General features: G+C 41.5%; 1 protein-coding gene across 1 annotated transcript in view; it reads right to left on the bottom strand.

The window, feature by feature from the left end:
- thsd7ab (thrombospondin, type I, domain containing 7Ab) overlaps positions 1–24,654 on the bottom strand; it is a 231,034-nt gene that overhangs the window by 19,586 nt on the left and 186,794 nt on the right. The window contains exons 20-24 of the mRNA XM_070551829.1: positions 18,578–18,693; positions 18,003–18,120; positions 14,271–14,416; positions 11,870–12,044; positions 3,926–4,099 (exon numbers count right to left, since the gene is read on the bottom strand). Coding sequence (XP_070407930.1) covers positions 3,926–4,099; positions 11,870–12,044; positions 14,271–14,416; positions 18,003–18,120; positions 18,578–18,693 — 729 coding nt within the window. The remainder of the gene's footprint in view (positions 1–3,925; positions 4,100–11,869; positions 12,045–14,270; positions 14,417–18,002; positions 18,121–18,577; positions 18,694–24,654) is intronic.

Consider the following 24,654-nt stretch of genomic DNA (forward strand, 5'->3'; position numbering starts at 1 on the left):
GACACCAAACCTTTGAATATTTCTCTCTTTTTTGCATTCAGTGATTCTGAAACAGTTTTAGTTTCTTCATTTTTTGTCTCTTTTTTTCTTAAGCTTTTTACAGTAAAAAAAATAACCCTCAAGCTGTGAGATATATGTTTTATCAAGCTTTAACTTTCATGTCCTTGAAGTTTTTGGGGAACAAGCTACAAATTTTAGATTTCTTCCAGCTGCGAGCAGCTTCTTTTATGTATTATTGAAGTGAACACACGTGCAGTCTGAAAATGTTTTATTCTGATCTGCAAGTCTTTCATTATGGTCACACTGTAGACGCAAAGCACGGTAGGAATTAATATTCTCCAAAAGAGTGCAACTGGGACAACTTTGGTTTGTTTTTGTCAAGCAAGCATCTCATCAAACTGCTCCATTCCCTCCATCCCAAACCTCTTTTTTCCCGGCACCGCCCTCTTTCTTCCACTGCCTCCTCTGGTCTTGGCAGGGCCACTCCTCCCCCCTCTGTGCCGTGGGTGATGCTGTGAAATCAGGTCAAACTAGTGAAGACTGCTTTGGAGCTGTGTACTATAGCCTAGGAGGGATGTGTGGAGGAGTGGGAGGTCAGGGAGAGGAGGAGGGGGAGGAGTGGGAAGAGTGGGATTTCTCTGCAGACGAAGACCATGGCAACTGTTTGGAGCATTACTGGTGGTGATTCACCGGCCCATCTACAGTAATGGGTGATTAACACGTCTGGGAAGCAGCCGAGATCCCAACAGAAATTCCTCAGTTCAGAGATCTGACACAAGTAATCCCAGCTGGAAATCCCCCAATTAACTTTGTGAAGAGACAGAAAATCAAGTTGTGGTTTGCAGCTTGTCCCAGTCGTATCTGGGGCACAGAACCAAAACAGCCGCCTGGTTAGCACAGCTACCTTGTGGTGAGGAATATCCTCATCTGGACTCTGCCTTCTTTACAATCTGAACATGTTCTTCCTGTGGGTTTCTAATGGTGTCCCAGATTTCTCTAACATCCAGACTCAGAGAGGAAGAAGAGTTAGGAGCCTGCAGGTATGATCCTGAACGTAAGTGTCTTTTTGTGTTCGCCCTGTGATGCATCGATGAGCCGCCTCCTGTCATCATTCTGTAACAACCTGCGACAGACTTCAGCTCACCACCAACATACAGTCTATAGTCTACAGGAGAAGGAACTCTCCATGGCATTCAGAGACTTTTAAGGTGGAAGCAGACACCATGAGGGCCAGATGCTTTTCTAAATTAAAGTTCAACCATGTTTGTATCTTAATTGGTTAATATTTAAAATGGCTTTGTTTTCCATCTAAACTGTTTTAATTGTAGTTTTAGTTCTGTTTGGAGAATGCAAACAAATATTGATATTTGGGACATGAGTTTTGCTGCTAAACTTCAAAGTCCACCAACTGGAGGGCGTTAGGGCCCCAATGGTTGGGAGGGCCAGATGGAAAGGTCTGGTGGGCCGGATGTGGCCCACGGTCCACCAGTTGAGGTTCACTGCTGTAGAAACTAATGAAGACTGAGGAGACGTTTCAGAAGTTTGATTATGGTGTTAAAAAGATGAATGCACATTGAAGACACATGTTTAATTTTTGCTTTCACTAACGGAACACTAGGGGGTGCTAAAAGCAAGCCAAAACTGCCAAGTTTCCTTTTAAGGACCAAGTTCACTCCTATTTTCAACACATTTGAAGTCATCTCAAGTATCTCTACTGTCCACTCTTGGTTCCCTCCTCTCCATGATTGATGTCAATGTTGTTGTTGTTATTGTTGTTGTTAGCCTCAAGGGCAACATGCCGATGAGTCGCTTTGGACAAAAGCGTCTGCTAAATACATAAACATAAATGAACGCCTTGTGAGCTGATTTTTGTGGGAAAAAGCTTTGCAGGTTCGAGCCTCAGTCAGATTGTTTCTGTCGATTTGTCCTTGGGCAAGACACTTAACCCCCCTTGCCTGCTGGTGGTAGTCAAAGGGACCAGTGGCGCCAGTGTATGGCAGGCCTCGCCTCTGTCAGTACTCCCCAGGGCAGCTGTGGCTACATCATAACTCATCCCCACCAACATGTGAATGTGTGTGCGTGACTGATTGTGTTGTAACGAGCTTGGGGGGTGGGGTTGGTTCCAGAACTAGGGGCTGCACGACTTAATTTTTTTTAAAGTCGACTGTCAAGTAATGAAAATCGAGTCGACTTTGACTAGTCGTTGATGACGTCATACACCTGAAGCGGTGCGGGGGGTGGGGGTGGGTTCGCTGGAGGTTTTGACAATTAAAATTGCGCCCACATTTTCAAAGTTAAACACATCTCTTTTAACAACGGTAGTTTCTGCATCTATACTGCTCCACTTCAGCTCTCTCCCTCCTCCCCATGCGCAGTGTGCCTGCAGCCTCTCAGAGTTCCTGCTGCTCTAATCATTAAAATAATTATTTCATTTTCTGTTCCTCACTTCTGATTTCCTTCAATGGTGTCTGTTTGTTGCAACCACCAGGTACAAAAACTAACTTGTTTTTATTTGACTATTTTTCTGTCCTGCCTGTTTATTATCTTCCTGCATCTCCTCTCAATCCTAAAGAAAAACTGCTACCTGGCTTCATATATATTCACCTTATGAGTTACCTTTGAACTGCAGTTCTAAAAAATCTACCGACAGCAAAAAACAGCGGAGTGTGCGCTGCTCGCCGACTGCATCAGTGAGGTGAAGTTATTGGAGTACAAAACAGGTGATGTGCCCCGCTCCACAGCAGCGAAACGCATCAGGCAAAAGACAGAAAACATCAAAGGAAATGAGCCGACATGAACGATCGCGTGTTAAATTTGTTTTTGAGGTGGCGACAACTAATTTGATGTTACTGTAGCCGTGCTCAGGACGCAGATGTCTGGAGCGCGTCAACAATCAGAGCTTTCGCATGTGCACGCTGGTTAAGGTTAGGATGGGGGTGAGGGGAATGTTAAATTGCAAGAGGGTAAAGGTCACAATTTGGTTAAATGTCCGTTTTACGGCAGGCGTCAGTACCGACGCTCTGGCACAGCGCGTTGCCTCCCGATGCGCAGGAGGTTGTCACCTGCTGTCTTTTTCGAGGACTGCATCTTGTCGCTCAATATCACGAGACAGCGACTAGTCGCTGAAAGGCATAAAAAGTCACTACAGAGCAGTGAAGTCGACTAGTCGACTAGTTCATACAACCCCTAGAAGGCGCTATATCAAATACAGGCCATTTACCATTTTGGTGGAAAAGAAGCAACCACAGGTTGAAAAGGTAAGATAACATAGGTGTTTGTAGTTGTTTGACAGTATCTAATGCGTTCACCATTCTCCTGTATTCTGGGGGTGTGGCTTTTGGGTGGAGCCTGAATAAAGGGGGTTGGGCCTTTGAATTGTGCTTTTTCAAATGTAGTGTGTTGTAATAGCTTTTCCTAGGATGATCTACTCCTCCTTTAGGGTTGAATTTTTATAAAACAATTTTAACATTAAACTTTTGAAACCCTTTGCAAGTTTGCCATCATTTTTGGATAAACGAAATGTCAAACATTGGTCGCTTGGTTGATACCCCTGGATAACACAACCAAACAAAACACTGTTATTTTTTAGGAGAGTCATGCAAAAATTAAAGGTAATAAATTGTGGGAGTATTGGAGTATTTCTTAAGGACGTAACCCAGATAGCAGACTCATTTGGGCCCTTTGGACTACCTTTGAGAACCTAGAGCTCAGTTATGACATTGGCAAGAGTTGTGAGGACTGGGCATGGCCCAAAGACTGCGAATTTGGGTAATTTCTGATAAATTTATGGCGGAGTTTAGGCAGACTCAACCATCAATGAAAACATTGTTCAAGGTCAGATTTAACCATAGAATGTAGCTCATATTTGTGCTCAACATGCATAGCTAGTTTTCCTTTGGCAAGAAGAAAGTGTGTTTGTTCTTACCAGTGCAGTCCTGAGACTCCCACGCCTGGTCTGGACAGAGCTGCAGATTTTCAGGTTCCTGGGCCAACACAGCTCGAGACCGAGCCTGAACGGAACCAAAATCGACACCGGCCCCTCTGATGCAGATGCTAACACAAGAACTCCAGTCTGACCACTCCATCAGATAGCATTCACCTGCAACCGAAAAGAGACCAAGTAAGAGCTTCAAGTGTGGAGACTGGATTTTCATTTGCTATCAAGCATACATGTGATCTGTCAGAGTACGTGCTATAAATGACTCAGCTGGTTTTAGCTCAACATTTGTAAAACTGACATAAAGCTACATTTATGTTGACAAAGATCACAAAGACGTGGATTTTTGGAGGTAGCGATATTTCTATAAAAATATCAGTGTATTGTATGCAGAAAAATGCTCATGCATGGCTTTGAAGTAATGTTCCATCACATTGACATCTACAGTAATTCCATAGAAATTTCTGTTACACTTTCATCTTCCAGCGTTTCTGTTTTTTTTTTAAACTTTGTTTAGATTTTATTGTTTACACAGCAGAAAATCTCATTTAGTTTTGGCCTGAAAAGACTTCCTTTACCTATTTGTGCATTGCTCTATAAGTTAACTGTTTTGAATGAGAAGGAGGAAGGTGTGAAGAGTGCAGGGCAGTTAGATTTGGACATCTGTGGCTCGTCTAACAGTTGGGGGAATTAGAACACAGGTTGAGGATGACGGTGCATGAAAGTACTGCATGTGCTATTGTGTTTGTGTGCATGTGGGGATGCAACCTGCTAGAATTCCCATACTCATCCCGATCTACACACACAAAAAAAAAAAGAGCTTGTGTTTTCTCCTGAATCTCGCTACACCAACTCCCTGCAAAGAAACCGCTCTGAGCTTCTGATTGCTGTTTGATTCTCCAGTGCTCCTGCAGTTTGGTGAAGAGGGGATGGACTGACTTGTTATCTAGGGCAGCTTCCCCATCTCAGGGACCAGCAGCCATTTGATGAGCTTTACTTTATTACTTGTTTTCAAATCACAATCAGGAAATTCACCAGTGGTCACATATGGCACAGAAACTCTTTACACTATAAAATTATTTCAAACTGAGGCACATTTAACTGAGCTGCAGCTTAAAAGAAGAAGGATATTTATCTTTTAACATGACGAGCAAATGGCACAAAGGCACAGGGATCTTTGTACTTTTTTTTTTGGCAGAAGCAAGAAACAATAATGCCCCTTCAGGGACTGCTGACACTGAAAATAACAGCTTTATATTTAAGCTGCACAATGTGAAAATACACTGCTGGTATCTGGCTGCATTATAAAACGGAGAATAAGCTTTTCTTTTGGAAGTGTTGCCGATTCGGCCTATTTATCTAAAAGAAACGCTCCTGCGCTTTCTTTGCATGTGGAGTCATTTCCTAACAAAGTCAGCGGCTGACCCAGTGGGCTGAGCGATGCAGATCCCACCTGTCTGTCGGATCTGCTCTACACTACAAAGCTACATCAGGCCCAGCGGTCAGCAAGCCTCCATCACAAAATCTGACAACACCTCATCAGACTCAGCCTTTGAAGTGTTAATTTCTTCTGAAAGATTTCTTCCTGTAGTGAGGGTTCATGCTCCTGCAGAAGCATCGCTTGCCAATCAAAGTGCGGTCAGCAGGATCTGATGTCTTTTTGTGTTTGAACTGATGAATACTTTAGTGGATACAATCGTAAAAGCTGCTCTGACTTAATACCCCTTTCATCTGTCATCTATGTTGGTCTTAGAGAGGTTCTCTAATACTTAACAAAGCCCAAAATGTTAGTTTTTAACATTATTATTCCAGTTACATGATTTATGAGGAAAACTGGACAAATCTTCCATAAATCATCATTTGCCAAGTGTAGGGCTGCATAAAATGCATCAATAATGTATGCATATGATGATATCAATGCATATAAGATTCATATCACAGAAGACTGCAAATTAAATCAGAATATTCTTCTTTGAAGTGTTGTGCATTCCAGCTTTATCATAACTGATAACAATAACTCGGGGTGGAAACAGAATGTAGAAACTCTTCAGTATATTTAGCTGAATAAAAATATTAATGATCAGGTTTTAAAAACCACAAAGCAACGAGTTCAAGCATTTTTTATCCAAATGAAAGACTGGACACGATGACAGAAAAAAATAATGAAATGGCATGTTGTGGTTTACGCAGGTCAGCGAGGCCAGATGCACCTCATATTATAAAGACTTTCCCAAAATCCGATCACTGGTCAAAAAAAAAAAAAGATTCACGTTGACAGTGGACTGCCATCCCCAGATTTATGGGGTTGTTCCCCTCTAGGGTGACTTGAGCTGAATTTATGTGCATGCATGGCGCACCAACCCATTGTGGAGAAAGAAAAAACATCAGAATTGGAGTCTGCCTTTATCACACTAAAGAGCAAGTCACTCCCTACCAGAGTCTAACTCCACTCCCACTTCATGTTTGAAAAATGCAACAAATGCCGTTGCCTGGCAGACCGAAGAGGGCGAAGCCGCTAACCAATACACACACACACACACACACACACACACACACACACACATACACACACACACACACACACACACACACACACACACACACACACACACACACACACACACATACACACACACACACACACACACACACACACACACACACACACACACACACACACACACACACACACACACAGGCTCACACACAGGCTCACTACAGCATTGTGACATCATAATGTACCAGTTTACATCATAGTATACCTCTCAGCCAATAGCGGTGGCAGATTTAAAATTCAAATACAGTGCATAGTTTTTACCTGACAACGGCACAACACTGACAGTTTTAGGCAGAATGTTTAAATTTTAACTAAGATGCACTGAAACGCCAAATTATTGACGACACGTGTCTGCAGCACGATTAGACACTCGTTTATCTAGTTTATCAGCAAAAAAAAGTTGATTTGGGGGTGACTTGCTCTTTAAAGGTTCCATATCATGCCATTTTACATCTTTGAGAGCAAAGGTAGGCACAATGTGTGATAAATTATTATCAATGGCACTATTGAGGTGTAATTTATCTGAAATATGAGTGATTTTCATCAGCCTGATTTTATACCCAAAAATAAAATGCTTGTATTAGTCTTGATAGTCCAGTAGTTTAAGTGCCTGCCTTTTGCCATGTGCTGACGCCAGTGCAACACCTGGTGTCGGCAGTAATTTGTTTAACCAGCTGAAGCAGATTTCATTTTGTACATTTCAGTTTTATTGGTTATTTTTTGCAAAAATATTTTGTGTCTCTAAATATTTTTGAATTAGGTTATTTCCAAGCAGCATTTTATTTGATTTACTCTGCACATGTCACATGGACTCACACTGGTTGAATAAACAAAGTAAAAACTTGTAGTAAGTATGTATAAAACTACAACCTAGATACTCTATCAGGAATGCAGATCTGTCCAATACACAGGTGGCAGGAACGGCCAGTCACACTTTAGCAAGTATCAGCAGAGCCAATAGATGAGCTTATGGACGATTCTAATGGGAAACAGGCTTCAACACCAGCGGTAGTCTTCCGCTTGGTCCTAGTGCTCAACCAGTGTCTATTTAATATAGTGTAATAATGTTTTTGGACAGTGAAAAGTGCAGGGGACAATAATTTACTTTGGAAAAAGTGAGGGTGACATGCCCCCCCCCCCCCCCCAAAAAAAAACTATGTCCATGCTGATGACGCAAGTAGTTTTTATTCAAGCGTTTACAGAATCTTCGAAGTAAAACTCTAATTTGCCGCGATAGATGAAAATGCATGAAGCCAAAAACAGGTTATGGGTTTGTTTTCATGAGGAATTAACAACATCACATGGTACACATATCAAAACAGTTGATTTTCCATGATATGGCCCCTTTAAAGATTTTTGGGCTACAAGTGATATTTTATCTGTAACTAAAGCATAAAGTATCAGAACTTGTAAGATCATCACAATTTTTATTTCTTTTTGAAGATTGCGCATTCTTGTAAGAATTATCTCCATGTAGCATTTAGTCGTTGTGTTTTAGCCAGATATTTAGTCAGAAGGGCATATCTTAAGACTTATTTTCCCTGGCATCCTCTTTAGGATAAATCAGAAAAAAAAACACAAGAAAAGCCAGCGGGATGCAACAATTTCATCCATCTCATGGAGCTTGTGTTTACCCTGGCATCACTGGAAGAATGCAAATCAGTGCTGAGCTTCTTAGTTAACTTTCAGACGCTATCAACGGCTGACAAAATGCCTTGTGGACACATCGGTAGACTTTCCACCAATCAGAGCAGCGGAACCAGAGACTCATTGCAGAGGTACTGTACTTGGCATCAGCAGTGCTTGAATGAAAAAAGGCTACCTATCAGATAAGTGATGCATGGATTAATCAAGCAGGTGAGCCGAATTTGGCAGATTTTCAGATTACTCAGTGATCATCAAATCAGGCATTCCAATTACCAATCAATCATTTTGATTCAGCGAAGGCATCAGAATAAAAAATCAAGTAAAAGAGGTATTTGTTCAGAGCACACAACTATCTTCCTGTAATTACCTCTGGTAGCTCCGCCCCCAGACAACCTGACTAATCAGACGTTTCTCACCTGGTCTTTAGTGATGTATCATGTTTCATTTTTAGTTTAGCGAAAAACTACCTGTTAACAAAATTCGGAAATGATTCAGATTAGAGGTGTAAAAGCATGTAGGCGTTAGCGCAATGAAAAAATAAAATAGCAGTAATTTGTAATAACGACAATGTGACATGATACAAATCTCATTTTAACCAGAAACGTTGTTTAAAATCTTGTAATGATGAAAACAGTGCTGCTGCATGACGACATGTAGGACAGGCAATTGCATCATGCCACAAGGGGTCGCCAGAGAGTCGACAAACAGTAGCGAGACGGTGAAAAGCTGTCGTTTGTCAGCACTGTTGGATGACTCACTCTCCCTGACAGAGCCCTGCCACTCCTGTTGTGCTGCACATTTCCTCGTCTTAACCAAGGAGGAAATTCTCTCTGCCAAACTGGAAACTAATGAGGAAGTGACAAAAACTCTGCAGTTCCCCCCTCATCCACTAGAGGCTGGCTCCAGAAAGGAGTAGGTTCCTGTTGACTCCCATGTTAAAATACCACCTTCACAGCAGAAATAAACTTACAGCCTAGGAAAAAAAAACATTTTAGTTGCCTTCAAATATAAAATGCACCCCATCTCACAAAAGCTACACCATCTAATATTTAGCATCAACAAATTAATCTGCTCTCCGCTTAATCAGCAAATCCAAATGTGAGCAGAAAAAATGCTAAAAATCTACAACTTGTTATTTAGATTACTGTAGTTTATCCACTACATTTAAATAATAAGAAGATAATTAAATGCACCACATTTCTTGGTGATTTGATGGTTTTATCCCATTGCTTCTGTTTCTTCGCTACAAAAACAGCCAATTGAAAGGCAGGGGTCAAAGAATTCATTTAGATTCACGTCTCAGTCTGTTTTAGCTGCAGAGCAGGTGGTGCAAACAGTCTGTGTGTTCTTCCACATGAAACTAAAAACAGCTCCTCACGGCCGTGCCCCTGGCTTTGGCAGGACGCTTCCACACACTAACGCGTTCGCAGCTGGGAGGCCTGTGAGGAATCATCAGACCGCTGCTGGAGTGAAAACCTCGCTATGTTTCACACTTCTCACCGTGAGGTGACAGGCTCCGTTCCAGCTGATTCATACACACATAGAAAAGCAGAATAAAGTGACAAAAACTGGGGGTAAATTTAGGAGCCACACATAGAGTTTAGCTGTCAGGGTTTGAACACATTCCGGAGGAGACAACAAGATGGTCTGAGTTTCTGCAGACATTAAAATACTCAATTTAGCTGTAAACAGCCAGTTTTCTGCTTTCAAATGAGGTTTAACCTCTGATAGTGAGAGCTGCTCCATGCTACCCTGTTATAGAAGTACTGCAGTTGCAGAAATCATGAATCGTTTCATGAACATTACAGAGGTTCATGAGAGTGTATTTATTTCTGTTTTAATCCTTCTGCCTGGTTTATGCTTCTCCGTCAGCTCCGCAAGGGACAGACACGCACGGATTGACGGAAGCGTTTTGCTCTTTTACTTCTCCGTCTCTTGGAGTGTTGCAAAGCAGTTGCCCGGCAGGACCACAGAGGGCGTAGCGCTGTTCTGTGGTATCCTGTCATGTATCGGTCCAAGATCGTGTGTTTATATTGTGTTTTTTGTGTATAAAAGAGACTTTTAACACGGACATATTTGTCTCTCATTCTCCCACCGCTTCACGCGCTCGCCACCTCTAAACCCACGTTTCCCGTCATTTCCGTCCACAAATAAAACGCATGCTGCGCATCTTTTCACTCCTCCAGTCACGGGAGAATTAAACGTTCATATTTTTAGAGTTTTTCGCGAGGTATTCTTCAAGCTTCTCCATGTCTGCCGCTAGTTATCCTCGGCTCTCTTTGCAATGGCGGCGCTGTAAACAACAGCGGCGTCCTGACCAATCACGAGCTTGCGTAATCCGTCTCGTTCGACGGATGTTTAAAAAAGTGGGCTCGACTCCGTACGTACTTGTGTGCCTGCCGGAGCCCTACGCAAGGACGTAATCTGACTTTTTACATTTTTTTTCTTCAGGCAGTCGGACACTTTCTGCAGTTGGTTTGAAGGGAAGGTTAGCAATGTAGCATCAGGAAATAAAGAAACAAAGTAAATAGTTGACTTTAAAGACCAAGCTCCCATCTGCAGTGGTCTAAATCAGGGCCTTGTGAGTCGATCTCGGTGGGACTAAAATCTCTGGTGCTCCTGTTTCAGGAACTAGAAATGAGCTGACAACTAGAAATGAGCTGACAACTAGAAATGAGCTGGCGACGCAGGATTTGGAGTCTTATTTCCCGATTTGGATATCTCGTCACTGACTGGCTAACACCAACTCGACTCTACAGCTGACTCCGTTTGCTTTGCAATGTTGATGTTTTATCTCCACAAATAACACAAGCCTGGAGGAGTTCTGCAGGGTGGTGGTGTTGCTACTGCTAACAGTTAGCTCCAACTAGCCGAGATGTTCTCTGCTCTTTCCTGGACACTAAACCAACAACCACCTTCCTCGTCATGAGCCAAGATAAGTCCATGAATGCTAGTTTTCTATGTGACCTAGATCCATCAGGGCTTTCCAATCCGAGTGTTTCCCAGTCTGTTTTCTATTCATGGCTAATGCAGGAATTATGGGTAGAGTTTTTAGTGATGTAAATATCTGAATGTGGACGCTTCTACTATATTATAAAGCATGGACTTCTACTGTAAAGGATCAGAATGATTAGCTGATTCTTTTGCACATAGATGTGTTGCTGGAAATGTCTACAAGAAGATCCATGGCTGAAAATACCCGTTTCTTTTAAACTAAACCTCTCTAGAGATCCCACGGAAAACATACAACAGACTAGAGCCGCAAAGTTTGCGCAACAATAACTATTTTGTGTTGTGAGAGAAACTTCTGGGCTTGGATGACTTAACCTTTGAGCAGGTCAACCGCACAATCAGTTTATCAACACTGCTGATTTTTAAGACTACAGCTGGACACTCATGAGGCTTAAATTTTGGAGGCTCACATTTTCCAGAGTATTGTTTTTAAAAAAGCAACTTTTCATTTGCAGTATCACTGAATTTGCACCTGAAACATGTGTTTGCATCTTGTAGGAATGTCTCACGAGCTCCTAATGAACTATGAGTCAAGCATTTTCAAAGGTGATTCAAAAGTGCTGCAAGGATTTCTCAGAAATGACTGGAGACATTAAGAAAACTAGAATAAGAATGAAATTATTAATTTTACTCCAAGGGGATTTTTATTAGACTGACTTTATGGAACACTTGGTACAAGTTAAAGCCACAAAACAGAGAATTTCCTGAGTTCTCACCTGGACACGGAAGGATGCAGGCTTCCTTTAAATTGATCTGTTTGTCACCGTTGACGGCCAGCTCCAGGCTGCTGCACAGCTCCTCGTCCACCATGCTGTCCTCCGCCCCACTGGACCCGTCCGACACAAAGCAGGACAGGTTCCTGTAGCGCACGCCGTGTCCACACACCACACTCTGACCACAAACCGACATCAGAAGCAGATATGAATGAGGAAAGGCTAATTATAACATTACTCCTGATGGTAATTAATTCATTTCAAGTTGATAATTAGCTTGAATAATTTTAAAATCCAAAAGTTTTTAATCATTCTCAACTATCAACAGTGCAGCTAAATGAAATCACACATTAATTAAAAAAAGTCCTGAAAATTGATTTTTATTGGCAAATCAGAAATAAATTTTAGATTTTGTTCCAAAACTAGATAATAAACGAGTTTGTTTTTACTTATTCTAGCTTAAATAAAACTGATGTTAGTGAGAATGATTAAATTATGATTAGAAACTTCTAATCTGAGGTACCGATTAGGTTTTAACAAATGATTAATTAATTAACCATCTGTCTCTCCTTTGAAAACCAAATTCTCAAAACGTTTTCAATGTATTTACGCCTTGAGAGCTGATCTCTGCGGGATAAAAGCTCTGACACTCCTGTTTCAGGAAGTAGAAAGATGTGGAGATGTTTGCAGAAAATGGCAGGAGTAGGACTTTTATTTGTTAATATTTCCTGATATTCAAACATCTCGCCTCTGATTGGCTAACGGTGACAAGAATTTACCACTGACTCAGTTTGCTCCACAACGTTGATGTTTTATCTCCACAAACAACACAAGCTTGAAGGAGTCCTGCTGTGTGGTGTAGCTAATGCTAATGGTTAGTTTCTACTAGCTAAGATGTGCTTTTCTCTCTCCTGTATGCTAAATCAACAACAGCTTTCCCCTGTCGTTTGCCAAGATGGATGAGTCCATGAATGTGATGCAGATCTTTGTTGGCTTTTCTGATCTAAGCGTTTCCCCGTCTATTTTCTATTGGAATCTAATGACAGAAATAGGTGTAGAAGACAATTTACACGTTTAGCCTACCTGTCCGTAAAACTCAGAGTGATTAAAAAAATAACAGGAACAAAACTTGCTCTTTAAACTACAACAAAGTTTTGGTTGGTTAAACAAATTTGTATTGTTCTAAAGAAAAATAAAAGCTTTAAACTTGCAGTAGATTGGTTTCTTCTGTCTCATGAATTAAAAGTAGAAGCAGGGAATTTGAGGAGGTTGATCATCGATACTGAGGACTATTCGTTTTCACATTTGGCTCAAACTGTCATGGTCTGCGTCTGTGTCTTCCTTCATGTGTCTCCTGATGTTTCTCCATCCTCTCTAGATTCCCTTCTGTGTCTCTTAGCGCCCTCATGTGTCCTTTGTCTGCATCTCAATTATGTGTCTTAATGTTGTTATCCTTTTAATCATTCCTCCCAGGTCAGCTCCAGCCTCTTTGTCCCCAGCTCAGTGTATGTGTGTGTGAGTGAATGTGTGTGTGTTTGTGTGTGTGTGTGCGTGTCCTCCCCAACTCAGTGTAAGTGTGTGTGTGTGTGTGTGTCCTCCCCAACTCAGTGTAAGTGTGTGTGTGTGTGTGTGTGTGTGTGTGTGTGTGTGTGTGTGTCCTCCCCAACTCAGTGTAAGTGTGTGTGTGTGTGTGTGTGTGTGTGTGTGTGTGGATGTCCTGCCCCTGTTCGGTGTTTGTGTGTGTGTGTGTGTGTGTGTGTGTGTGCGTGCGTGTCCCTTCCCCAGTTCAGTGTATATAGGTGTGAGTTTATGTGTGTCAGTGTGTGTATGTGTGAATCCTTCCCTCAGTCTTTAGGTTTAGTTTTTGTGCTTTAGGTTTACCTGTCCTCCTTTGGTCCTGTTTTCCCCATTTAGATAAATTATTGTCACCTGTCTTCCCCCCAGCCCTCACCCCACACACCTGCTGCCATTTTCCCTAATTACTCCTCCCTGTGTATATAAGCCCTGTCTTGTCTCTGTCTTGTGTCGGTCCATTGTGGTAATTCCGTCAGTCTTCGTTCATGATCTCTAGTATTACTTGTGCTTCTCGTGTCTCAGTGTTTTGATCTCTAGTTTTTGGTATTTGACATCTTTGGACTTTGGCTCCCTGCCTTGGATTTATTCTTTTGTTTTATCCTTCAAAATAAAGGATTATTTTCTTTATATCATCACCTGCCTCGTGTCATCCTGGGTTCCTGCATTTTGGGTCCTACAAACCTCGTATCGTGGCACAAACAGCTCCTTGATTTGATCTGGAGAATCTGTCTGGGTTGAATTTGCTGTTGCCCAGAGGTCAGTGCAGCTACTAATATATGGTGTTCCAGGGTTCAGTTCAATGTGGTTATTGAAGGATTTATGGACAAACCTCCACTCGACACTCGGACCAGGAGCTGTACTGCCAGCGGTAGCAGGGTCGGACGGGGCAGGGCTTCCACTGCTCCATCTGGGAAGGACACGGCCGGCCGTCGCCCTGAGACGCCTGAACCACGGAGCGCTGGCGCCTCATCTTACCTGGGAGATGAACAAAAGTCATCAGAGACTTTTGTTTCCATACTGATAAGTAATATTGTCAATACAAAAATATATCCAGCCAAAGTTTTGAGTCATCCTTTTTCTTTAGATTTTTCCAGACGTTTTGAGGGTCTGGCGACGTTCTTTGTTCTTTAGCTACTTTTAAAAACAAAACTTAGAAGTTTTAGGGCTACAGAATAGAACGCAAACTTTATCATTATCGCAACATTAGTGTGAGACACAAAAAAAGGTTAGACTGTGATAATTACTTGACTTCAAAAAGAGATGTGGATTTTAAGCAAATGAGAGAATCTCTCTGTCCTTGATCACCACATGGAGAAGTGGATCCCAAAGTCGGTGTCATGACTCGACTGTGGTCTGAAAAAAGGTCAAGTGGTCTGGAGATAAAATATAAAAATCAGAAAAGTTGTGATAAATAAGTAGAATCGGTTTATTATAACATGGACTAGTTTATGTTTTCATAGTTTATTCAGAATTTTAGAGTTTATTTTCTGAGTTTAACCAGTGATGTTTGAGTGGCAACTCTTTGGTGGTGTTACCTTTTGAATATCTGCTGATTTGTGATTGGCTGAGATGTTAAAGCACAAATAAGGTGTTGTGAGCATCATGATGATAGAGAAGAAATGAAGTAATGAGGGAAATTTCAGTTTTTATAGCTTTTAAATCAGAATTGTATGTTTTTCTAATGTAGTGCAGCCCTAGTATGTGTTTATGTTTGTTGATGTAGCAACAAGGGGATTTGTCAGATCTCTGCTGGTTTATGTTTTGACCAAAAACTTTAAACTCCTTTAGAAAACCAGACAAACGAGTGCCTGGCTCTTTTAAAACAAACCTTAAACAAATAAAGATGCTTTAAGACTTCTGCGCAGAGGTTTGCCTGTTTCAGACTGTTTATTTTGTGTATTTACTTTGTGTTTTCCTACACAGCAGCAATCCTCTCCTTCTGTAAACAACTCGTCTTACATGTATGTGGATGTTTGTTTTTAATGCTTCTTAACAGGATTCTATAAACGGCCAGAAACACGGCCCTGATGTTTGATTGTTTTTTCTGTAAACCTGAGAAAATGCCTTTAATTTCACATCTGAAGAAACCTGGTCCCTCAGAGATGGTTTGATCTGCAGGTGGAACTGATGTCATGAGTTAGCCAAGTGTTCACAGACGTTTCACACCTCCACCTCCCTAACTCTCACAAACATTCTTTTTCAGTGCTTGTTCCAGTTTTATTTCAGCTCAACACGGAATGAACTTTGACTTTCAGAAGAAGACTTCAAGAAAATAAACTTCTGAATATCCATCAATCCATTTTCAGCCGCTCATCCGCAGTCGGGTCGCGGGGGCAGCAGCCTAAGCTGGCACGCCCAGACTTCCCTCACCCCAGCTACTTAAGCCAGCTCTTCCGGGGGAATCCCAGAATTGCTTTTCTGATTTTCTGGGATACTGAATTGGGGACTTTTAGGATTTTTATGATGCAGCAAAAAATTACGTTATTTTTTGCTACAAAATACCTGTTAGCATTAAAGAACTAACCTGAATTTGCACCTCAGCAGCTACCCCCCCCCCCCCCACACACACACACACACACATACACACACACTGTGCAGCCTTTTCGCACACAAACTGTCAAACTTCATCCATTGTTCATCCTGTACTCCTACAGGAGAGCCTCCCACTCAGTTGCAAAACCAAACCTGGCACCTTCCAGCTTCTGTCACTTTTGCAAAGTTTATCTGTTACCTCCTGATTCCACAGCTGCAGCAGTGGCTTCTTCTTCAAACCCCCCACCACACACACACACACACACACACACACACACACACACACACACAACACACACACACACACACAGCCCAAAGGCATGTGAAGACACAACGGCATATAGTGAGACGAGTGAAGAGCCGGAACAATGACCAGGGAACAGGAGGACAAACTTCTGCTGGTCGCCGTACGGCTTCTTCGTAAATAAAACTTTTCATTTATTTTGCTTGTGCGGATTTTTGGGAGGAATTTTCTCAGCGAGGGCAGGAAGTGTCCAAAGTGATCTTGCTGTAGTCATCAGGAATGCTTTGATGATTTATTAGTCATGGCTTTCTTTATCAGTGCATTAACACGTTTCCTTAAACAGCTTGCAGCTGCTGAGTGGAGCCTCCGACATTTTGTGCCACCTGAGTATCACACAGATTATATATTCATTCACCTCATTCAATATGGATCGTAAGGTGCCTGGGTGGAAATATAAGTATTTAATATCTCCTGGTAAAAAAAAAATAAAACTGCTTAGTGAGTCTAAGTTAGCCATTGCTGTTTTATGTGTTAATTTCCCACTTTTTCTTTTCTTCCTCATTGTTTTTGGCTTTTACTTTATTTTAATGCACATACAAAGTATTTGATGTGGATAATAGTAGAATAATAATTATTAAATGTTTATAATCAAATAAAGGATCTGGATGAGTTTATTAAAAGCCTGCATTTGGCTCAGTCTTGGTTTTCATGTTGTGAAATCTAAATTACTGGAGGATGAGTGAGAATTTGGCTCCTGAAAGGCACAAACACTTATGTTTGCCTGCATTTATAGGAATTCACCTTCTGGAGAGCAAATATTAGGGAAAGACTATTTAAATAAATGACACGGAGGAATTTATTAGCTTGTAAAGCTGTGAAGTCAGTAGTTTGCTTTTGATCCTGCTTATGTTTACAGAAAAAACAATGAAATTGCTCTTCAAACTGAGAGCTCTTTATTGGAGCATGTTTATTTTCAAGACACGTTTTGTGCCAACAAAATTCATACCAATTTCAAAAAACTTAAAATAGCCTAAAAAGAGAGGCTGACTAAAACAGATTATTTGATTCAAGCAGAATAAATCCAACTGAAGGTAAAATCTACAAGTTTTCAATTTAATGTAGGAATGCACTGATTTAGGGTTTCAGGGTCGATACCAAACCCAATTTTGGCCGATGCTGATTTATTCCAAAGAAAAACACAGAGCACAGGAAACTCAATGTAGAACCCAGGTAAACACAAGCTTCATAAAAGTTCATGTGATCTCGCCAAACCCCCCCCCCCCCCCCCCACACACACACACACACACATCTCACTCTCCTCTCCCGTTCCCACTGAGCGGCAGCTCTGGAACGGCAGCTCCGTGCTACAGACAGAAGTTTACTCAGCAGCATCCAGCATGAAAATGAATCGCACATGCGGGAACCCCCCCGCTGGATCATACTTTTCGCAGATTGGAGGCAGTACGCGTAATTTCAGCCGGCCAATCAGTCCGTAGTGTCGTCTCGGTTCTTGTCTGACCGCTGCTGAGAAGGTCTGAGAAAAAGAGTCGCCTCGGCACCGAAAACGCAAATCTGACCTGCGTGTGAAACCAAATTCCGGTCCCGGAAGGGACCATAAGGGACCGAGCCAGCGCTAATGTGTAAGCGCCATCAGTCTACTGGCTGAACTCAACTCTGTTTCTCCAAACATGACTGTTATCTACAGCGAGCAGCATCACCAACATCCCATTTCACGGAAGCCCAGCTCCAAAAATCTGAATGATCCCTTTAGGTTGCGACTCTTACCCTCCAGCCCGCAGGTCTGCGAGCACTCTGACCAGGCCGACCAGTCCGACAGCTGACAGTTGACGGGACACTCCACCGTGCACGAGACGTTCATCAACCAGTTCTTCTCCAGACTTAACTGCAGCACAGGTAAAACACACACCATCACGTTTCACATCGTTTTACTGTTGCATCCAGGGGACCATTAAACTCCCATAAGTCTTTGCTCTGGCAAAGATGCACCACTAGGCAGCATCACAGCTTTCAAGAAATATGAAAACCATCCTGACACAAAGCTTTTGTGTTAATGAGGCAGGTGATGATGAGGTCCACAGGTGAAAGAGCCGGTGGCTCTGCCACAGCCTGGAGGCTCCGCTTCCAGGGAGCTGAGACACATTATGAGTGAATAAACTGCTCAGCATGAAGTAACAACAACAAACTCTGCAGGGGGTCACATGAATAATTCATGTTGCTGTGGGACCACTATCAGCTATAAAGAGTGATGAGATTAAACCATAGAAATAAATAACAACATGGCATTAAGGAAGTTAAAAACGATCCAATCAAGACAAAACGAGTTGCTGCACTTGTCTCACCTCCTCGCAGAATTTAATATCCACTGACTTGCCGTCGCTGCGAACGCAGTCAAGCATCCGGGTCTTGATGCCGCTCCCGCACACGGCGTTGGGACTCAGCTGACAAGTGCTCCAGTCTGATTAAGCGAGGGAGGGAAGCAAAAATAACATAAGTCTTTTTCTTGACTGTTGATCAAAAAATTAAGACACAAAAGTAATCGCCTCACAACAGATTACAAAGAGTCAGACTGAAAAACTCTGTAGGCTTCAAAGCTTCTGCAACTTTTTTTGTAATTTGAAGTTAAAGCTGCTTGCAGCAGCTCAGGCAGTAAACATCAACATGGATGACTGAAATCAAGATATTTTTTTATGAGACACATAAATTAAAATCAAATACAATTTTAAAGGAAACCTGATTGTGACCACTGAAGACATTTTTTCGCTTCGGTGACACTGACATTTCTATTGTCCATACAAACTCAACTCTTATCTGAAAATTTCGCTGAAACCTTTGGCTGCATTTCAAACAAAAAGAAAAACTTCTTTTTAGGTGTTTTTCTTTTGTTCTTCCCACACAGAGACATTTGTTGTGCCAGAGAAGACTTAGATAACATTTTCACAGAAAAAAATAAGACATGACCATCTTTTACCATGAACCGAAAAATCACATTCACCCATTTTTCTGATGAGCCTTCAGCTAAACCCAAACATTACTGTGAATTGATCATATTCAAATATATTTAGTTTTATTTTAAATGTCAGTGGCTACCCAAAGCATTAATCTCTCACCCTTGTGCTGGATGATTAGTGTAAGGGACAGCAGCTCAGGAGGTAGAGCAGGTTGTGTCCTTGGGAAAGAAACTTACCCTGGGTTTCCACGGGAGCCGTCAGCAGCACGTTACTGCTGCAGCACGTCTTGCTTGCGTAAGCTGCTGCTTGGCCCTTCCCACGAGATGCGAAGCAGCAGGGGAGCAGCTGTCACCGACCGAGCACGAAGTCACACGAGTGACTTCATCAGTAAACACAACAACAAGCAGGAGAAAACTACAACATGGTTTGTGTTTTATGTTCTGTCCGTTTTATAATCGCCAGTACGGACCTGAAAAACAAAGGAGACCGCTAGCTATGTGACAACTTCTCACGGGGCCGCACATTTAGTAACCTTTTTTAAAGTAAAGCAACCGGAAGGCAGTACGTTCTTTATTCTGAAAATCTCGGGAGCTTCTCTCCATTTCCGCGTCCGAATTCCTGTCTTTCCTTCCCCTAAAATGTCGAACTTGACCCGTTTCAGAGGTGTCGCACGTAGAAAATAGAACCGGCGCGTAAAGGCCGCGACATGCTGCTCCTGAGACGCGGCCGACTCGCGCTGCTGACGGCTCCGGTGGAAAAGGTTCTGTTGACCACAGCGGTTCCTATCAGCAGCTATGACGTGCTGCTGCAGTAACGTGCTGCTGACGGCTCCTGTGGCAACCCTGTCCCGAGGCAACCCAAGCACCTCGAGAGGGGGGCAGCAGCCCCCCAGCCCCAGACACCCCCAGTGAACCCACCCTCAGGGAATGTCCGGATACTCCAAACTCAGACCTTCCACCCCATCACCTACATCACCCCGCAGGACAATATTAATGACCCCCCCCCCCATCATCGCTATGTGATGGAACCTGTCATGACCTCTGCGTTCCTGAGCTCCGTTTTAACCACTACACTGTGGACAGCTCCTCGCTCCGTCCCCGCTGAGAGAGGATCAGCACCATGGAGAGAGGCACGCTGAGACACACCCTTACCGCCAGCCCGCTGACACCAGCTGCGGCTAATCAGGACTCATCAAGACTTCTTACAAAGGAAGAAAAGACACGATCGAGATAGAGGGTTGAAGAGAGAGTTGGAGAGGAGAGTTGGGAAGAGAGTTGTGAAGAGAGTCGTAAAGAAGAGCAACCAGAGATCGAGCACGATCGAGCACACGAAAAGAGCAGCAGAGGAATGACACGGAGAGTACAGAAATAAGAGACGAGAGACGAGAGACAAAACCAGAAGGAAAACCGAGAGAACCAGAAACTTGGATTTTACACCGACACGGAGATCTTTCCTGGAGGAGAACCATCGGATTCCAGAGGGGGAGAGAGAGAGAGAGAAAAAAGGGAGAGCGTGAGACAGGACCGGCCACAGTAGGAGCAACGCAGGACCAAAAGGAGTAAAAATACCCCAGGGAGGGTATTGTACGAGTGTGGGGCCTTGCCCAAAACTTTAGACTTATATTTACAATATTAGATTTAAGCAGACCTCTGGCATTATTATTTTCATTGACCTTATTTATACCTGCCAGGGACACTTTTAGTTAATAAATTCCTTTTGAACTTTTATTTTGTCCTCGTGTTTGCTCCCACCACATTTGTGTTGCCCCTCCTGGTAGTTCCTAGGCCTGGAGGGGTGTAACAGAACCAATCAAAGGAGCCCAAGGAGATTGATTTAAGCGGAAGCAGAAGCTGTATCAAGTGCAATAGTATCTAACAAAATATTTCTATACTGGTTAATGCAAACAGTATCTCTATTTTTCCAAATCATGAGGATAGTTTTCTTAGCGTTGCATTAGGCAGTCAGAACCACGTGAACCAAAGATGTCTCAATCGGGACATCGTCCAGGTTTCCCAGCAAACAAAGAGAGGGGGAAGTTGGGATATGACATTTCAGACACTTTGACAGGTCTTCACATACTCTACCCCAGAATTCCTGGACAAGTGGACAGGACCACAGTGTGTGGATGTAATTGTGAGGAATGTTGTTTGTGCAGTGTGTACAAGTGTCAGACGACACAAACCCTATCCTGAACATCCGATGACCTGTATAGTGTACTCTGTGTAGGATTTTGTACTGAAATAATTGTAAATTGGGGTGTCTGATCATTTTAAATTTTTTTAAACAAGTTTGGGACCAGAAGTTCTGGTCAATAGCTGACTGATACATCCACATCCCATTTTTCAATAGGGATTGCTATTCTATCGTCTATTTTGGACAGTGTCTTATATACTTTTTAGAGAGTAGTTTGGGGCGTTTGAGATTATAGAAGTCTAATACCGTTGGTGGTGTTTTTAATTCTACTTTATTGAGCTTAAATTTTTGTTTAACTACAGATTTAATTTGGTGATATCCTAAAAAAGCTATTCTTATCTATTCCAAATTGGGAGACTATTCTATTAAATGGGATGAAGTCCAATCCTTCATATATGTGTTCCAGGTATAGGATTCCTTTACTTTTCCAGTCCAGAAGGTTCATCATTTAGTTATTTAGCAAAATATCTGGATTATACCAGATAGGTGTGCGTCTGCATGGTACTAGTGAAGACCCTGTCAATTTTAGATACTCTCACCATGCTGTCAGAAAGGTGCTGATATTAATACTTTTGAAGACTTTATGTTTTTTTATGCTTGAGCTAATAAATGGTAAGTCTGAAAGCTCTATCGTATTGCAAAGTGTCTGTTCTATATCTGACCAGGACTCATCTAGTGGGTTATTTTGCAACCATCTTGGTATATATTGCAGCCTGTTGGCTAAGAAATAATAATAAAAGTTTGGTAGATCCAGTCCTCCTCTATCTTTGGTCTTCTGAAGCGTTTTTAAGCTAATTCGTGGAGGTTTATCCTGCCAAAGGAATTTAGTGATTGAGGAGTCCAGAGATCTAAACCAGTCAGCTGGTGGCTTGTTTAGGATCATTGAGAATAAGTAATTTATTCTGGGTAAGACCATCATTTTAATTGTAGCAACTCTTCCCATGAGTGATATTTGTAAGGATTTCTATGTTGCAAGATCATCTTCCACTTTCTTTAAAAGTGGGATGAAGTTTAGTTTGGTTAGATCTGCCAACTTGGGAGAGACATTAATTCCCTGGGATGTGATATTCCCTGACTCCAAATGTGTATTAAGTAAAATGACAAAAGAGAAATTAATTGGTAGAACTGTGGATTTTAACCAGTTTATTGAGTAATATGAAACATTTTAGAAAGAGTTTATCAGTTCTATTGAATGGGAGAAAGAGGACTGAGAATTCTGGAGAAAGAGTAAAACATCATCTGCATAAAGACTAATCTTATGTTCTATTTTCTTACACTTTATGCCTTTAATACCTGTTGTTTGCCTAATTGCTGCTGCTAGTGGTTCGATAAAGATAGCAAACAGTGAGGGGGAGACTGGGCATCCCTGCCTGGTCCTCCTCTGAAGACAGAAGCTAGCTGATATTTGGTCGTCTGTCCTGACACGTGCTGTTGGTGAACTGTATAATGTTTGTATCCAGTTAAACCTCCAGTTTTTGTTTGGTGGGATTGTCTTCTTGTTTACCAGAGTTAAAGAAACCGGAGCATGGTCACTGACAACTATGGGGTGTATCTCAGTGTCTGAAATGTCAGCCAACAATGAGCTGCTGACTAGAAAATAATCCAAACGTGAATGAGAGTGATGGACGTGTGAGACAAAAGTATACTCTCTAGGGTTAGGGTGAAGAGATTGCCATGCATCACAAAGCCCATAATCACTCATGTACTGTTTAACTATATTAGTGGATTGCCAATTGCACTGAGTCCCAGCTATACTGAGCCTGTCTGTTAAAGTATCCATCGAAAAATTCAAATCACCTCCAAGTGTCTAAGTGTTCGGAGAGTACAGAGAAAAAATTATGAAAGAATGAAGGGTCATTTCTACTGTAAAGTTATTAGTAACATGGGAGTCAATGGGCCTGTGTGGTATATTTGGTTTATTTTTTCTACACAAATCAAGTTCAGTTCAGTTCAGTTCAGTTCACTTTATTTCAAACATATACATTCACCAACATTTCATAAAAATCATTCCACGCAATTGTTTGAAAAGGAGTAGGGAGAAGTGTATACTTATTTAGCCCTACCCCCTCAGGTTTACATCCTCATCATCAAAATGTAAACAACAAAACAGTTACAATGCCTTCAACCCCCCCCCCCCCCCAAAAAAAAAAGCAATAATAATAAATAAATTAAATTCTCATGTTCAACTAGAACTATATTTAGATTTTCTAATTTGTAGAAGAGATTAAACATCAGTTTGCATGCCGTCCTGGGTTAATTGCATTTTCTTCAGTCTTATACTTATTTAACATTTCTTTTTTGAGTTTTATTTTAAACTGGTTTACATTACTACTATCCTTTATTTCTTCTGTTAACTCATTCCAGAATTTAACGCCCGCTATTGAAATAGACATCCTTTTCAATGTTGTTCTTACTCTTTGTACTTTTAAATTCCACTTCCCTCTAAAATTATACCTCCCTTCTCTTTCTAAGAACCATTTACTTATTTGAATTGGGAGCATCCCTTTCCTTACCTTATATATTATTTGCACAGTTTTAAACTTGACCAGGTCCTGGAATTTTAAAGCTTGCGTCTTAATAAAGAGTGCGTTTGTGTGAGCCCTATACCCCTCCTGATTTATTAGTCTAATAGCCCTTTTCCGCATTATGATTATAGTCTGAATATTACTTTTATATGTGTTTCCCCAAACTTCTACACAATAACTCATGTATGGTAATATGAAAGCACAATATAACATATATAATGTTTTCCTATCCAGAAAATGTTTCACTTTCCCCAAGACAGCAATGCCCCGTGCTAACTTTCCCCTCACATAAGTGATGTGTGATTTCCAACAGGCCTTATGATCAATGATCACACCAAGAAATGTTATGGTATTAACCCTTTCTAGATATACATTATCAACACAAATTTCAATGTTAATATCTTTCTTATGGTTTCTGAATAACATAAATTTTGTTTTATTTAAATTTAAGGACAATTTGTTTCTATCAAACCACGTCTTTAATATCTTTAACTCCTGTGTGATCACCTCCACAACCTGTTGAAATTCCCCACTTGAACAAAGTATATTGGTATCATCTGCAAAAATTACAAACTTTAGGATCTTCGATACTTTACAAATATCATTTATATACATTATAAACAATTTTGGTCCCAATACTGATCCTTGAGGTACTCCACATTCAATATCCATCAGTTTAGATTTAAACTCATTTATTTGTACATATTGCTGTCGATTCATCATATAGCTTTTTATCCAATCCAATACCAC

The sequence above is a fragment of the Nothobranchius furzeri genome, chromosome 5 (genome assembly GCF_043380555.1).
Source record: "Nothobranchius furzeri strain GRZ-AD chromosome 5, NfurGRZ-RIMD1, whole genome shotgun sequence".
Taxonomy (NCBI): Eukaryota; Metazoa; Chordata; class Actinopteri; order Cyprinodontiformes; family Nothobranchiidae; genus Nothobranchius; species Nothobranchius furzeri.